Here is an 18,109-nt window from a genome sequence, read left to right as displayed (position 1 = left end):
TTCCTCGCAATTTCGCGTGGCCCTTCTGTCGAGGCCGTGTGGATTACATTTGGTAGCAGTCGGACAAAATCTCCACGAGTTGGTTGTTAAAAAGGAAACCGGAGCGGGCCAAAATGATTCCAAAATGGCCGCCGCGGACGAAAATAGTCGACTTCCTTTGTGTTTTCCGTCTAGTTTTTTTTGTTTTTGCTTTTGTTTGTTTTTGTTTTGTGCTGGTCAAAGGTTCCCGCCAAACCAAACAAAAACGGGAGGAAACCAATTCCTGGCAATTGAACGTAACCCAACTGTTTCGTGTACGCTATTGAAATTTGGGAGCGATCAGACAAAAGTCTCAGGGGACGTGTTCATCTTTGAAAGTCCCCCCGCAAACCTAAAATGGCCGCTTGAAAGCAACACGGCAGACCGCCTGAGTGCTTTCAGGCATGCCGGCTTCCTGAGACGTTTTTGTGGGTCCGCTCACGTCCGCCAAATTTCATGCTCCCGAAATGAAACGGACCTCAGGGGCCTCATCCGTACAAAATTCTTGCGGTTGAGTTAATGGAGTTGAAGTTTTATGGCGAGTCATCCAACTTCAGTGCCATAAAATGTGTCATTGCTTTTTAAAAGGAAAATAGCACTCCGTAATACTGTACTTTATCAAAACATATAGTAGCAAGACACTTCAAAAGAATGTGGCGAATTAAATACTTTGTACATCATGATTAATTTATTGCGGCTCCTTCTAGTGTGCGTGACTTGGCCATCGGGGGGCAGTATAATACCGTCATGCAGACGCAAACGAGGAAGAGCGCCATGACTCGGTAATCTGCTGCAATATTAGTCGGTCTTCACAGTGCATAAAGAATATGTGTCTGTTACCGTTATCGTTAGTTTGTCTTGTCTACATGTGTTGAAGCGCCGTTTGTGTTCAGATGTCTGTCGCCTGAACACTGCCACATAGATGCTATTCGTTAGCACGTCTATGGTACGTAATAATCGAATCAAATGATGCTGTCACACGACGCCACCTTAGCATTTCCGCCTCCCCCGTCAAGTTTACATTCCCAGAACTGGTCCCGCACAATCACGCCTTGTGAATGCACTTGAGTGTAACATTGTGCAAACATGACACGTGGGGGAGAGCCCCCCCCCCCCCCCGCGGTTTCGATGTCCGCTCCCCACCCCCCCCCCCACCCCGCCGCCCGCAAGCGTGTCGCTATCTCTCGTTCCGTTTAATGTTTCACCGCTCGCTCGACTGCTTGTAAAAGTTTTGGAATGTGTGAATCGTCCAAACTTTGACGCTCAAGTCACAAGCGTGCACGAAAAAAAAAAACCCATTCAAGCGCAAATACTGTACGAGACAAAAACTATGAGGTCACAAAAAAGTCATTGCAAAAGAAGCCTTCAGGAAAATACTCATTCTCCTATGCAGCTATATAGTACCAAACACGCTACTGCACATACAGCACTACTCAGCAATGCATACTCCCAGACATGCTACATAACATGTTCTCATGACATAGATTTAGGAGTAGAATGACGCATGGGAAGAAAACATTCTTTTTTTTTTATATATATGCGCAAAGGCTGTAAATTAGGGCACACGTCCTCACAGTCTGCACTTGAGTTGAGGTACAAGTATGAAAGGGTCTGCTAAAAGTGCAAGTACTGAGTCAACACCTGTACTTAGTGACTACAAGTAAACATGTAACAAATACAAAATGGCTTTTTTTGCTGTCAATTATATACAAGATCCATTCTGAAAACTTGGCACAACACCAAAACTTGTCTGCGCACAAAATCGTTTGCCACAAAAAGAATCGCATGACACGTCACGCGAACTTCTTTTTTTTTTTTTTTTTTTTTTTTTTAAACCGAGCGCTAGCTAGCGTTGGCTCGGCTTTCAAATGATGCGTTCGAGACAACGTTGCATTTTTTGTCGTTGTCACGGCGTTTAAAAAAATGTTGCGAGCCTATTTTGAAAATGTAAGAAGGAGGAAGTCCACATAACTGTTTTCAAATGTCTAAAAGTGAAGATACCTTAAAAATCTACTCAAGTACAGGAACAAAATATTTGTACTTTGTGTAAGCTTTTAAAAATAAGGGAAATAGCACTCGATAATACTCTATCACCATTACCGTATAAAGTATTTGCACTTTGTGACTTCCGACCTTCTTTCCATGACAAAACGCCACCGTAAGAGTTGACCCCGACTTTGCTACAACGGGTACGAAAAGCCTGCGACATTCCTCGGGCAGCTTTACAAGCCGAGGTCTCGGCGCCAGCGTCCCGCGACAACGAGTCTTAAATGCATTTTGTGTTTGGAGAGAAAACAAAGCAAAAGCGCCACTCGCAGCTAATGTGCTCCATGTGCCTGAAACTGGAGACCAGCGGCGCAGGAACACCAGGACGGACCTCGGCGGTGATGGAAGCCTCCCCCGGTGACCCAACAGTGCTGCCTGATGAACCTCGTCTTTTGTCACCTCCCCGCACCTCAGTCCGGTCAGGCTGAACGCCGAGGCGGAGGGACTCGACTCACTCGACTCGTGTCATTCGAGCGAGATTGTATGATGTGAGCGACGACTTGCTTAGCCCAAGTCATGACTTGACTCGACTTGCTTGAAATTGAATCGGGACTCGACTTCCTCGATTTTTGCTACAGTATCTTGGGACTTGCTTCAAACTTGAAGGTTACGACTTGACACTCAATGATGACATGCCCATATTTGACTTAGTCCCACCTCTGGGCTGAAGACTAAAACCAGTGGCCTTGAGACCCCTGCCCCTAGCCAACAGAGACTCTAAGAACCAAATGCTCCAACAACTTCAAGGCTACTGGTTGTAAAAGTATTTTGTCCTTGAAGCCTCTGGTCCTAGTACTCCTGGAATTAGGACCTCTCATTCTTGGGACTTTGGTTCTAAAGGCCACAGCTATACAAGAACCGGAAACCTTAATAACAGTCACCAGAAGAGCCAGCAGCCCTAAGAACCAAAGCCCCCAAGAACTAGACATCCTAAATAATAGTGCACAAAAGAACCAGAGGACCCAATAACAAGAGATGAAAAGAACTAGAGGCCCTAAGAACCAGTGGAGAACTAGTGCCTCTAAGAACCAACGGTTCTTAAAACCAAATGTCACAATACCCTAAGAACCAGCAGAAATAAGAAAAAGAAACATTCATAACCAGAGGAGGGAGATCTTGTGTCCTGAAGAATCAGTGTTTCTAATAAACAAATGTCGCATGAACCAGATACACTAAGAACCAGTGGTCATAAGAACCAGAGACCACAAGAGAGTTAGTGCCCCTAAGTACCAGTAGTTCTTAAAACCAAATGTCACAATAACCACATGCCCTAAAAAGCAGTGGCCATAAGAACCAGAGCCCCTGAGAATGTGAGCAAAAGTAATTCCCCTAATAATCACTGGCACTACAGGCTGTGACCTTATGAACCAAAGAGGTGCAGTGCCCCCCCACCCCCACCACAAAAAAACAGAAGCCCAAATAATTAGAGGCAATAACTACCAGAGGCCCTAACAACCAGAGGAGAACTTGTGCCTCTAAGAACCAGTGGAGGCCAATTGGCCAGATACCCTGAGAACCAGTGGCATTAAGGACCAGAGACCCAAATATCTCGAGACTATAAGAACCAGAGGCCCTAAGAATCCAAGGAAAACTAATTCTATATAATAACTAAGAATTTGTGGCATGACAGACTCCATAAAAGGAACAGGTGGCCCTGAAAGTCACATTCCCAAACAACTGAAGATGATGATTCTTTCCGAGGTCAAGACGCGCCTTAGCAACAGACTCGAAGCGAGGAACTTGGACATCCGCTGCAAAGCGGCCATCGAGGGGTCAGAGCAAGAGACACTGGCCTACGACAACCACACGAGAACATTTTAGAAAATGAAAACCAGGAGGCTGCTTCAACAAAATGTGTTCGACTACCATTCAACAGGGCCACACTGGACTCCACATTTGAGAAACTCATGGTACTACTGTACAGTTACATGTCGATACCAGAACGGGACCACTGCCGCCACAATTCGGCCCGGAAAAAAAACAGATGATTCTCGACAGTTTTACGCTCCACCTACAATCTCCCTGCGCCACATTTCCTGCAAATGGCAGCGCTCAGCTCGATCATTACCACAAAAAAAAAAAAGAGCAATAATCACAAGTTGGCGCGCGCCGGAGAAAACCTCAGCGCGGATCCTCGCCTCGGCATCCCCTCGTTGAAGCCCGCGTGCGGGGGGGGGGGTGGGGGTTGGGGTTGGGGGGGAAGCGCTAATCAGAAGCAGGCAGACTGGAGCAGGATTCTAAAAGCTGCGAACACTTAACATGCACCAAGTCTGCAAGAAAGGACCTCGTGTCTGCTCGTTTCGTTGGATTCATTGAAGGAGCTTTAGGAGCGCTTGAGTGGGATAAGATTTCAATGACATTTGTTTTTAAGTTGGACTTTTTTTGATTGACTTGCATCACACGTACACAGAAAGAATATATTGAGATTGCAACCGCCCACGGTGACAAATGACTGAGTGGCTGCGAAACTTTAGCGGGACCCTCCCTGATTTATTAACCCGGATGGCGCTCCCGAGCCACAAAATTCCCCCACCCAACACGACAAAACTAAATGACATTTTAGTCCCATCAAGTCCTCTTATTAAAGTACAAATGTTGCGCTGGTGTTTCTGTTTTAGCAGGAAGAGGAGAAAACCAAATCCGGAGTCGTCAACATTTTTTAAATATGAAGCACATTTTTATTTTTATTGGGGGGGAAAAAAAAAAAAATCTGGATTTTTAAACTTCCCTCTATTTTTTCCCCAAATGTCAGTGACATTGAAATGAAAAATAAAATACAAATAAATATTGTCAGTGACATTTGAATTTGTCAAAAATAAGGGGAAAAGAAAATCTCACTCTGGGCAAAAAAAAATCCAAATAAAAAGTGACATTTGAATGTCAAAAACAAAAAGCAACAAGCTCCCCACCCCCACAAAAAAAATTAAAAAATAATGTCAATTGAATGTAACAAACTGTCGAGCGCCCGCCAAACAAAACGGTAGCCCCTAATTGCCCTTTTATCCAATCAGAAACCAGAATCAAGCAAAGCAGCATTGGTAAACTAAAAAGAAATACAAAGTAAATAAATAATTCACTCCCTGTCCAAAATATTGAAGACAACATGTATCCTATTAAACATAATCGTGTGCAGATGAAAGCCATTCATCGCAAGCTACGCATTAGAAAATCCGGCTCGCAAAAGTTGGCCGGATGCCTGACGTGCGTCAAGACGCCGATTCCCTTACGGCATCCGCTCGCCGCGCATTCTCGCTTTGCACGCGTAATTGGCAGCGCTCACGCTGAATGGGCGGAAAGCAATTAAGAGTCCATTGTTCAAGCACGCCCGCTCTGTTCGATTACTCCGCGAGGTGTCGGCTCGCGCGACGGGGGGGGGGGGGGGATGTAAAAACATGCCGGTACACTAAAGAAGTGATTCTTAAAGTGTGAAATGAGTCGCACTCGTGTTTGTGAGCTCCTTCTAGTGGTACGTGAAACAATTGCCGAATAAAACTGTGCGTGTTACTGTGGATTCTACTTTTCCTTGTATTTTTGATTTTGTTTTTACAATGCGGTACAGTTCAGTTGTATTGAATTTTCCAGGCAATAAATCGTGAAAGAAATGTTTGTTTTCAAACATTTTATATCATGAGGCGGTCAGGCACTCTTCTCTGCATAACAACATAACTATGTTTACCACTACACTATGAAGGACTCCTGTGGTACAGTTTGGCTGCATGAAAGTCAACTACGCAAACCACTACACTACCAGTGACTCCGACAGTTTGGCTTCATGGAGTCGGCTATTTAACCACTACACGACAGTTTGAAACGGCTGCAAGAAAGTCTGCTAGGTGAACAGCTACATTAGCAAGGGCACCTTTTTTAAATCCGTCACTTTGTATAAGATGTTCTGATTTTTTAAAAATGTCTCTATATTATTAACCGTGTATTTAGTCGATTAAGAGCAGCCTGTTTGTGTGTGTGTGTGCGCGTCCTTTTGAAGTTGAACTTCCACTTGAAAAGCGACATTTTGAACATTTTCCTTCCACTTAGGCGTCACTCGACCTTCTTCAACCCGAGCAGGCCTCCATAAATAACGGCAACAAACGACAGCCCGAGTGTCAGCTGGAGCGGCCCGGCAACAACACGTCGACTGTTTCCAATTGGCAGAAATTCATCTCCCTCGGCCAATCACGGGCCCGCTTGGCCGAAGGGAGCCGCGTTCACCCCGGCAACTGACCCGCTACGCTCACTGACGCGAGATAGATTTTTTTTTAACCATGAAGGAAATTCACACCAAACAACACGTGGCAAATCTGGCATGCCAAATGACTAATAATAAGAAGAATATGAAAAATAGCAAGTCTTTTTGTGACACAGATGTGGGAGGAAGAGGAGGAGGAGGGGGTGTGGGGTGCTGCTGTGTGTCTTACTACACGCTGTGAAGCCACTGTGCTCCAGTTACCTCCACTTTTAATACATCGAAGAGTACCAAAATCTGTACAGTACTACTTTTCGGCACCAAAAGGGTGCAGGTGTGTGAAGGTCAGCTACAGTATGTGAACCACTACATTACAGTTTGGAATTTAGCTGCATGAATGTCGGTTATGTGAAACATTACACTAGCAATGGCTCCGATGGTGCAGTTTGGAAATCAACTGCATAAAAGCCAGCAATGTGAACCACTCCACTGTAGTTTGGCATGCAAATGCATAAAAGACAGATGTGTGAACCACTGCTCTACAGTTTGAACAGAAGATGTGCAAAACTCAGTTATGTCAACAACTACAATACAGTTTGAATGCATTAAAGTCAGCCACTACACTATAGTTTGTAACCGAGTTGCGTGGACGCCACCAATGCACTACAGTTTGGAATGCAGATGCGTGAAAGTCAGCTTTGTGAACCCCTAGACTAGTAAGGCCTCCCATGGTAGATTATGGTACACAGCAGTATGAAAGTCGACTCGATAAACCATTACACTACAGTTTGGAACGGAGCAGTCCCATGGTACTATTTGGAAAGCAAGTGAATATAAGTCAACAATGTGAAACAATACAATATAGTTTGGAACGACGATGCATTACTGTCAGCTATGTGAACCACTGGACGAGCAATGCTTTCTACGTCAGTATTTGGAACTCAGCTGTACCAAACTGAGCTCTGTCAACTGCAACGCTATCAATGGCTCCCATTATATAGTTTGGAATTCTTCTGCATAAAAATCAGCGACATGAACCACTAGGATACTCCCCTATAGTACAGTTCGTAATGCAGATGTATGAATGTCAGCTATTTGAATTACTATGGCTCACAGGCGTTCAATGCCACGTTGTTATTTTTGTGTATCACGTGGTACTATTTTGACGTGCAAAGTAACCAAAATGAGCGTAGAATATATGCAAACATATATAATATAATGTACAGTGACACAAAGTATCGTGTGGTCTTATTGTTCCCCTTTTACCTAAAAAAAAAAAAAAAATAATAATTTTTTAAAAAAAATAAAAAAATAAAAAAAACAGCGCTAGCATTAAGCGCTACGGTTCGGGGATAATCTGACCATCTGTTCCAGATTTTGCATCTTTGTCACTTCCTCTTCTTCACACGACTCCAATCAAGTCGAGAGCGAGTGGAAAACTGGCGATTTTTTTCCGTCACTTCAAACAAAAAAACAAGAAAAAAACGGATAATTGCCGCAGATTTACTGAGTTGACGTCGTCTCATTCAATCCAGTGTTTACGGCATATAATCGATATATATGACGAGAGATCGCTTGCAGTCGCCCGTCTGGAGGCGTCAAAGCCAGTCCTGTATTCCATCATGTAATCTTGATAGACCCATGATGATGATGATGATGATGATGATGAAAGTGGTTCGAATAGGATTAAAGTCACAAGAAGACATCATTGCAGCAACACGGGATTACGCCGTCAATAGGATTGACTGGGAAAAATGGAAAGAAGCCTTCAATCCGCTAATCTTTAATCCATTCATTGGAGACTGCACGAAATCAAACTTGCCTCCTAATCATTTACGTGTGCGCAAATAAAGACTACAAGTCAGCTATGTGAACCTCTGGATTACCAACACTTTCCCGTTGCCGATTTCAGAACCAAGATGCATCCACGTCAACGATGTCAACCCCTACAGTATGGTTTGGAACATAGTTGCATGAAATTCAGCTATGTAAACCACTACACTACAGTTTGGAACACAGCAGCCTGATGAATAGCTATGTGAAACACTACAATAGGAATGGCAGCAACGGTACTGCTCGGAAGGCAGCTTGCATCAACGTCAACTACATAAACTATTACAATAGTTTGGAATTTACCTGCATGAAATCCAGCTATGTGAAGCACTACAGTATGAATGGTTACTATGGCAGAATTTGGAATGCAGCTGCATGAACGTACGATATGCGAAACACTACATTATCAACAGTTTCCATGGTAACTAAAAGGAGAGTAAACTATATGAACCACCACACGACAGTTCGGAATGCAGATGTATGAAAGTCAGCTATGCGAAACGCTACACCACAAACGGTGAGACAACAAACATCACCACTTCTCCTGATTGCGCCATTTTTTGCTTCTCCGGGAAAATAATGTATACCGACGCGCACGCACGCACGCACGCACGCACGGACACAAAGAATACAAAAAGTTGTGTTTCTGGAGCATCACAGTTGACTACATAAAGTTTTTATTATATTGTTGTATGACTCAAAACGGCCTGACTGGAAACACTACATTCACGTCCAAACATCACATGACATACATTTTACAACAAAAGAAAGGATATAAATAGCACCCAAAACGTACATTATTTCTATTTCGGCCCGCGTGCTGTGCTCCATGTGGTCTCTTTTTTTATTTTTTTATTTTAGCACGGGGCAGATTATGGGTTCCACAGTGGGCGCCCACAGAAAGGCCTTACTTAAAGGCTCTTAAAGACTCGCCAGCGGGTTTACGTTCATCCTCACATTGTCAGCCCAACACCAGCGCAAGACGACAATGTGGCAAGAAGCGAGAGCTGCGATTCGCAAACGCACTCAATTCAATCTACAAACTGTGCATAATGATACAGTGTAACTTCATTATTATTATTATTATTATTTTAAATCCGGTACAGTACATTAGTTTAGTTCAGTTTAACTGTATTTAACTCAGTACAATCAATGCGTTTGCATTTTATTTCTCTTAGAGCTGTGTGTTTTCAAATGTTCCGTAGGTTACCAAAAACTTTCTTTTTTCTTTTTGAGTTGTAATATTTCACAAACGAGGCGATATTGCACAATGCAAACATGTGGAATGCAGTGTACAGGTAGAAGGTAGACATGCTGTATGAATTTGGCGAGGGGGGTGGGGGGGTGGCGGTGGGAGGGGCATTTATGCAATCGACGTCATAAAGGAATTTGACGCGGCCGCACGGCCAGTTTCGTTCAACTGCAGACGTGCCCGCGCGCGCGTGCGTGTACTGCAGTCTGTCTGAGTAATGGGATTACTTTTTAGATAATCCTACAACAGCATGTAGAAGGGGGTCACACATAGACACACACGCGTTTCCTGAATCACACACACACAGACAGGCAGGCAGACAGACAGACAGACTTCAGGTTTGAAGTCCTGGTTACGGTTTCAAATTAGGGTTCCAGTTAAGGATTACAGTATCAAGCACAGGTTAGCATTTCAAACCAGATTTAGCATTTCATAGTAGGGTTTTGTGACGGGGTTTGGGCATCAAATTAGGATTTGAGGCCAACGGTAGGGCTTTAAGACCATTGGATTCGTTTTAGAATCATAAATACATCAAGTTACAAGGATATCATGACTTTTTTGTGTGCGTATTTATATGTTAAGTGCATTTTGACTTCAAACAAAATGAAACAAAAACATCATCATGCTATTGAGGATGAAGATGTATTTTCTGAGAAAAATTAAATGACAAAAAAATACAATGACAATCATTATGCATCCATCCGTTGTCTGTACCGCTTTATCCTCACAAGGGTTGCGGGCATGCTGGAGCCTATCCCAGCGATCCTCGGGCGAGAGGCGGGACACACCCTGAACTGGTTGCCCGACAATTGCAGGGCACAATCATTGAATCAAATTAAATATAACTATTTTAAATTTGTAATAAATACAATTAGTGACAAAAACTGCATAATCCTATGGAAATAAAGATGATTTTAAAAAAAAAAAATACAATAGAAATAAAGATGTTTTCTTAAATGCATCATAATGCTGAAAAAAGAAACTAAATTAAGAAAACATCAAATAAAAATAATGACATTTATAACATTTTATACAGTGAAAAGGTTTTTGCAAAACAAGAAAACTAATGCTCCAAAGTGTATTTTTCCATCAAAAACCCTTGCAGAGGTCCTGCTCGGCCCCTAATGAAAATAATCATGCAAATAATTCACCTCAAATAGTTCAACGCCTTGAGATTGTGTTGCAAATCCCATCATAAATCTTCGTGACATGTTAAGCAAGAGCAAGATTGTTGTGCTTCGAGAACGGGTGTCGCAATCTCGTCCGCTCCTCGTTCCTCCTTTGTGACTTTTGAGTTGTTGCAACGCTGATTTACATCCGCCTGCTACCGCTTTTTGCTTGGAGCTCATCAAGAGGCTTTCCTCCTTTCAACTCGTCTAATTATACACGCGACTTGTTGCGGTTCTTGAAAACCTTTGAAATGATGTGGCTTGCTTTTTTTTTTTTTTTTTTTTACAATTTAGGTGGAGTCCTGCTGAATTGTGGGGAGGACTCGTGCGTTGCAGGAACTTGACTCATACTTTGGAACGTTGTTGAAAGAACAAGACACATACAGCGGGTACAAAACGTCTACACAGCCTTCTTTAAATGCTATGTTTTGGGGATTTTAAAACGAGACCAAGAGAAATCCTTTCAAAACTTCCTCCGTTATTAATGTGACCTATAAACGTGTACTAGTCAATGATCAACAAATAATTTAAAGGGTGGTGGGGGGGGGGTAATCAAAACACCCAAATTCGGCACTAACAAAACAAGAGCAGCATTCCTTCAATCGTCTATTTCTCACTTATCGTGTGACATGAAATCTTAGTTTGATTAAAGACAACATTTGGTTCAACAACTTACCGCCAATTGGTGCTTTTGTGTTTCCATCAGCGCCGTTTTTCATTTTAGCTCACCGACCCTTTCTTCTATATACTCACTTTTTGGAGGTTTGGGACTATTGGTATTTTTCTGTAGTTTCAGTCGTGTGAGTTTTGCTGGCCGTTGTGTATTTAGCTAGTTAGCTTCTTCTAATGGCGGCAAAACACTCACTTCCGTCAACATCCTCTCGGTCAAAACGACGCATGCGCACACACCTGTGAGGAAAATCGGGGAGGCCGGTGTGTTTACCCGATCTGCTTGTCGATCAAGATCCCCTAAAAGACGTAACAAATCAAATATCTGAAGTTTATATTGTCAACCTCACGGGGATGTATGAAAATGTATGAATCTGAATGTAAATTAAGGTGATGTCATCATTCATTTGATGTTTTTTTTTTTGGGGGGGGGGGGGGGGGGGGGAGACAGCCAATAGTGACTTTCCTTACTGAGGCAACAAGTACAGCTCTTGCATACGTCTGCTGGCCGTCATCTTGGAACAGTATCTATGCTATGCGTTCAGTCAATCATCGCTGTCAATGTTTTTGGGCGAGACAATCCAAAATTGTCAAAAAGTCTTCTCGCCAGTTGTACGAAATGAAATAAATGCAATTAAAAGCCACCTTTAAAACACAGTATATGGTATTTTTATTTCAATTATGAAATTGACAAGCACTCATCAAACGACACGTTAAAACATTTTCTGCGTCAACTGGCGGCGCCTTAAAATAAATACTTTTTTTAGGGGGAAAATAATGCAGACAGAACACGTGAGGCTCAAACACGTGAGACGCACGGACAGACACACAGACAGGCAGACATACAGAATCTCCGAGTTGACCCCGACTCTCCAACCGAAAAGTATAAAACAGCCAAAAAGGATTTTTTTTTTTTTTTTTCTCAAAAATACAGAATCGTACAAAAACGTCTTTGAAATCACTGTAAAATATCAGCTGGTATTATGAGAGAATCTCAGTGTGTATATTTGTGTGCGTATGTGCTTGTGTGTGTGTGTGTGTTTTTGTGTGTTAGGAAAAGGACAGAATGTGCTTCTGTATTTGTATATGACGTATACAATGTACATTTTACAGTCCTCCGTCCAGTCGGTGGCGCTGTGATGGAGAGCATCTCGATGTACACAACTAAATGTCAACACATCGTCTCATTGAACAGGTTAGCATAGCCACATGTGACGTTCACATTTTCCGTTTACAAAAAAAAAAAAATAGTAATAGTGATAAAAAAAAAAGTTTGAAAACTCTCCAAAAATAAAAGGGGTGGGGCAAAATAGTTATGAAGCGATTTTCAAGAGAACAGGTTACAGTACAAAATGTGGTCCGGGTGTTAGCACATGAAGCATGCACGTGTGTTACGTTTGCCCTCTCATGCGAGCTCAGTGTATATATAAAAAGGCCACATGGCTTTTCCTACACTTTTAAATGCATGTTTTGATCCCGCTATCTGGTCCGACTGGCCTCTTAAAGATGCAGAAGTTCATGTTTTCTGGTCCGGTTCCCCCCTGCTACCTTTTCTTTTCACAAAACAAAACCAATCCCAGAGAACCAACGAGCCATGTGAGGTCGCTCCCTTCTCTGATCGGTGGTTTCGTCGTTATGCTCTGCCCACATGCAATGACGAAAATACTAATTTATTTATTTAATGTTGCTCATTTGTATAGTATAAGTCATTTGTACTAGGCAGCAATTGGACAAAATCTCTATTTGCAGTTTGTCTTTGAAGGAAACCTCGAAAAAAATGACGCAAATATGGCTGCTTCAAACCAGAATGACAGGCATCCTGGAGACTTCTTTTGTGCGTCTACTCATAATAAACATGTTTACCAAATTTCATTTTGCTGAGTGAAACAGGCTTTTGGGGCTGAGTTTTTCGGAAAGTTTGTTATTACTAGTTCCGTGATTTAATGTCGCGTTACATAACCTCGCCACCACGCTCTGCCAAATGCACTGACGAAAACCGTAAATCTTCACAATTTAGTCTCACCCTTTTGTCTGGTATATGTGATTTAAATCTGGTAGCAACCGGAAAATTTGTCTTTGAAACACCAAAGGAATTGCTGCTTCAAACCAAAATGGCAGCCTTCCTGCGACTTAATGGTTTCCAGAGACTTTTTTATGGGTCTACTCATAATAGACATGCCTACCAAATGTCATGTGGCCAAGTGAAACTGGCTTCAGGGGCTGAATTTTTAAAAGATATATGATCTTGTCGTGAGAAATCCTACCGATTATCTGATTCCTATGCCCATCCCTACTGAAAGGAGACATCCTTCACACGAACTAACATGCTAAATTGACAATGGTCAACATTATTCCGCTAAGGGACAAACCTGATTGGATTAGATGTTTTTCTAATCACAGAAGCCAGAATTCTTTTCAGAGTCGTAGTCTCTCGATTTCTACTTCAATAATCCAAAGGGGGGGACAAACCAGATGGAAACAGACCAAAGGGGGCTCTCATCTGAAGACCAACACAAGGTGCTTATTGTTTTTGCGTAAAACCTCATGGGGGCAGGGGAGCGGACAACTATGGAAGATGCGATGTGTGGTCCAACTATGTAGAAGAACAAGGTTTCTTAGTAGGGAGCCGTTATGTCTGGAAAACTTTGCTTGACGTTTGCATAAAGGGTGAACGGAGCTGCACCTACAACATGAGCGCAGTGGGCTACAAGAGCATGTAAACGCAAGGCAGGCGGGCTTCTGCCTTCTCTCCTTTGAGTTCCACTGCATCCAAGGTTCAATCTCTAAGTGGAGAGTGAAACCCTTCACCCCCTTCCATTGGGTTCATACCATCATGTCCATAATCTGCGTGTGGAGATTACAAAGCAAAAGATAAACTTCTAGGCACTGTTTGATTTCCAAGGCGTTTTTTCTTGTGGGTTCTGACACACGGAGGTCTTCAGTCAGTCAGGTAGGAAGTATCTAAAGGGTTATCCAAGTGTTCCAGGTTTACCAGTCAAGAAGTCAGTCCTTCCCCTCAAGCCATGATCTTCTGGGGGATCTCGATGGAAGCCTTTACAAAGACGCAGTTGTCGCGGACGTAGTTTCTCTTCTTGATCTCCTCGTGCGAGATGAACTTGGGGTAGCCGAAGCCCAGGGTGCTCTCGTCCAGCGAGTTGCGGGCGCTGCACGGCTTCTGGAAGTTCTTCCAGTTGGGGTCCGGGTTGAACGTCTCGGTGATGTGCTGCGGCTTGGACAGCGACGGGTCGCTCTGGTCCAGGATGGAGAAGGTGACCTTGTAGGCGAAGGGCCACTCCAGGAGATTGTCGTACTCGCCGGGTAGCACGCGGATGTAGACGGACAGGTGCGAGCCCTCGCCGCTGCCGTTGCCGTTGAGGAAGGCCGACACCTGTAGCTTGTAGCCATAGCGATGCGTGTAGAAGGGCGGGCTGAAGAACTCGTGGTTGCTGCGCAGCTTGGCCTCCTGCAGCTTGCGCGAGTAGTCGCTCAGCTTCCAGATGAGGACGCCGTCGTGGCTCACCGACAGCTCCTCCATCTCCCGCCGCAGCTCCAGGATCTCCTGACGCTGGCGTCCCACCAGGTTGCACATCATGGTCAGGTGCGACTTGGTGGTGTCCTCCAGGTGCCGGCCGATGGCCAGTTTGGGGCACTGGAGAACAAGACGGACGTTGGTTAACCCTTACATACGGTTCATTTTGCATGCATGTATGTATGTATGGGCCGAGAGCATCCCCATCATAATGGTCTATATCAAATTATGAATGACATAACTCCTCAAAATGTATTCACAGCTTGTCTGACAGTAACTAATGGATGATTAACTCATTTGTTTTTATTCGTCAACTGGAATCTAACCGTTTTCTGCCATCTACCTATATATTCGTCAAGTACGTTTTTCAACAGGTAGGCGTGAAAGATAGTCTTGCCCAGCAATCACATTTGGTTAACTGAAAGAAGACATTTGACTTACTCTGTGTTTACAGCCGGCGTCCTTGAAGGGGCAGAGAACCAGCGCGCTACCACAGTTGTCCTTCACGTGGTTGGCCAAGTCTTCGCGGGCGATGTTGGGTGTGCCACACTGGTTCGGACACTGGACGGGAAAGCGAGGGCAGTGGTACTGGTGGTTCTGTGGATGTCAAGAAATAAACTGGTTTTAATTACTTCACATTGGGACAAGCCCAAATTCACAACTGTGCTCATGTTACGCTATTTGTGCTTACTGAAGCAGTCTACACTTTTCCTATATTCCTGGTAAGTTACGGGTTAGTGTGTTTTAGTTGACTACCGTTAAAGCCTATCAGTCAAGAATTCACTCCTATTTGAAGCACTACTGTAGTTTTTAGGGATCTACGCTAACTCCCCAGCTGCTAGCGGCTAGCCTCTCTCCTAGCTAGCTATCAGCTCCGCTTCAGGCTAGCAGTTCAACAGCAGCGAAAAAAACCTCCATCCAAGGTCGACTGACACCGAAAAACCAAACTCCCGGAAGACCCTCACTATACGTCTGTTCAAAGACTCGACTCATCCACCGCTTCAGGAGCCCCCACAAAAGTACTTGCACCAGATTGCTAGCTACACTACGACTGCAAATACAGAAGCACAAAATTAACAAAATGTAATGCTGTGTTTTTTTATAGCAGATAATACGATTACTAACAGCACTTAGGCACTGGACTGCAGCTACAAACTACTATCAACAAACATTTTTTAACTTCACTCAAGCAGTGGCGTATTTGAAGCAGCCTCGTAACTGAAATTACGGCTTGCACACTTCCTCTAAGTGTCCCATTATTTTCTCCGAACCATAACCTTATTACTAATGCGGGAGATGGGGATGAGATGTGTACTATCTAGCCTGAGGGCACATGTGTATACGAGACAGGGATCCAAACAACAGCTGTCACGGTCTGGCGTCGAAGATGGATCACGGCGCCCACGACAACAACAACACACTCGTCCTCCAGGAGACTTTTCATTTGTCCTGCAGAAATACAGTGAGACCCACGTTGATTGCGGAGGATACGTTACAGACCCGCCTGCTATCTATCGGTGGCGCAAAAAAGCATGTGGATATTTAAGAGGCTGCGGGCAATGAGCGATCGCTCCATTTATTGACGACAGCTAGCCAGCTACTGCTAACTGGCAGCTAAGCTAACTAGCAGACTAGTAGAAGCAGATGCTCCCAGCCAGCCAGTCAGCGTTGATGTACGCATTTTACAGCAGAGAGACAGCGCAACACAGACCACGGCCACGATGCCATTTTAAACAACAAATAAGTGTGATTGCGAAAAGGTGCAAGCCAAAATGCTTCAGCTCCTATCTTTCTGGTGTTGTGACAAACCCCGTGTTGTCGGACAACGACGTCTTTATTTGGTAATAGTACAAGGAGTAACGATTAGCTAGTCATTTCGTTACTGTCAATGCGAATAGCGAGTAGGGATTTAGACGGCGAGTCTGAGCACGAACGGCTCGATAAGATCCGTGTCGTGGGCACGCAAACCCGCCTGGATAGTGTCGAAGACAAACTCCTTGCCGCAGTACTTGCACGGCTGCGTGCGCTTGGGACACTCAGCCATGCTGTGCTGTGACAGGAGGCGACGCATCATCCGCGCCCCGCATTTGTTCTCGCAGTAGACGCTCTCCTGGGGACACACGCCCTGGTGGTTCTAGACAACACACACACACACACACACAGAGAGAATCAGACAGTCAGTATGAGCTTAGGAGATACGGCATAAAAAGAAATGGCAAAAACACAGCACACATGCTATATAGGAACCGAGACATGCAGCAGACTTTTCATTAGGTACACCGAAAGAAAATCTAATGACATCTAATACGAGCGCTCGATCCAAGGCAACTTTACACCAGACCTTCTGGTGGACCATTGCACGTTTGGACTATTGATGGGAGAATTGTTGTTGTTGTTTTTTCTTCAATACAAATGCAATTTCCGATGATGAACGATTTATTTTCTCCCTTTAATAAAAATGATTCAAAGTTTTGCTTTTTGGATTTCCCCCCCTTACAAAATGGTCTACACTGTGTCCCTAATAATGTGGCCCATAACCTGCTTTCTTCTAATTGGTCAATTGTCCTTTTGTGTGCTTTCACCTCATGTTTTATCGCTCAGACTTGATGACAGATGATTATTTTTTAAGATGGTGACTATTTTATGGCTGTTGTTTACGATCTCCACAGAGGTGCTGATTAATGACCAAATTCAAGCTAGGTCACAGTGCTCCCTTTTGCCCTTTGATTACCCGCTTGACCAATCAAGAGAGCACATTAAGTGCCATAGATGCCGTTACCATAGATGGCAGCTTGTGGACTGTGTCTTTAAAGGAATGATTTAACAATTATAACGCATTTTGTTATAGCAGAACTCCAAAAAGGGTGTGCTGTCGCACCCTACAAAGAGCGATTTTTGTGGATATTCGGGTGGTCAGTGGCACTGTATCCCACTACAATACAGTGGATTATTATTACTACTACTACAACCCCAATTCCCATCAAGTTGGGACATTGTGTTAAACATAAATAAAAACAGAATACAATGATTTGCAAATCATGTTCAACCTATATTTCATTGAATACACTACAAAGACAAGATATTTAATGTGCAAACTGATCAACTTGATCGTTTTTAGCAAATAATCATGAACTTAGAATGTTATGGCTGCAACACGTTGCAAAAAAGCTGGGACAGGTGGCACAAAAGACTGAGAAAGTGGAGGAATGCTCATCAAAGACGTGTTTGGAACATCCCACAGGTGAACAGGCTCATTGGGAACAGGTGGGTGCCGTGATTGGGTGGAAAAGGAGCTTCCCTGAATTGCTCAGTCATTCACAAGCAAAGATGGGGCGAGGTTCACCTCTTTGTGAACAAGTGCGTGAGAAAACAGTCGAACAGTTTAAGGACAATGTTCCAGAACGTACAAT

The 18,109-nt window shown here is 43.7% G+C and overlaps 2 protein-coding genes across 2 annotated transcripts in view; both read right to left on the bottom strand.

Moving 5' to 3' along the window:
- The window catches only part of tada2a (transcriptional adaptor 2A), a 33,358-nt gene extending 21,993 nt beyond the window's left edge, over positions 1–11,365 (bottom strand). The window contains exon 1 of the mRNA XM_061681572.1: positions 11,178–11,365. Coding sequence (XP_061537556.1) covers positions 11,178–11,220 — 43 coding nt within the window. The 5' untranslated portion in view covers positions 11,221–11,365. The remainder of the gene's footprint in view (positions 1–11,177) is intronic.
- A 451-nt stretch (positions 11,366–11,816) lies between these two features.
- traf4a (tnf receptor-associated factor 4a) overlaps positions 11,817–18,109 on the bottom strand; it is a 33,345-nt gene continuing 27,052 nt past the window's right edge. Inside the window, exons 5-7 of the mRNA XM_061681264.1 lie at positions 16,672–16,833; positions 15,141–15,296; positions 11,817–14,819 (exon numbers count right to left, since the gene is read on the bottom strand). Of these exons, the coding sequence (XP_061537248.1) occupies positions 14,187–14,819; positions 15,141–15,296; positions 16,672–16,833 (951 nt within the window). The 3' untranslated portion in view covers positions 11,817–14,186. The remainder of the gene's footprint in view (positions 14,820–15,140; positions 15,297–16,671; positions 16,834–18,109) is intronic.

This window comes from Phycodurus eques, chromosome 7 (assembly GCF_024500275.1).
Source record: "Phycodurus eques isolate BA_2022a chromosome 7, UOR_Pequ_1.1, whole genome shotgun sequence".
NCBI classification, from domain to species: Eukaryota; Metazoa; Chordata; class Actinopteri; order Syngnathiformes; family Syngnathidae; genus Phycodurus; species Phycodurus eques.
Note: the sequence above shows the minus strand (reverse complement) of the source record. Positions and strands in the feature narration are given on the sequence as shown.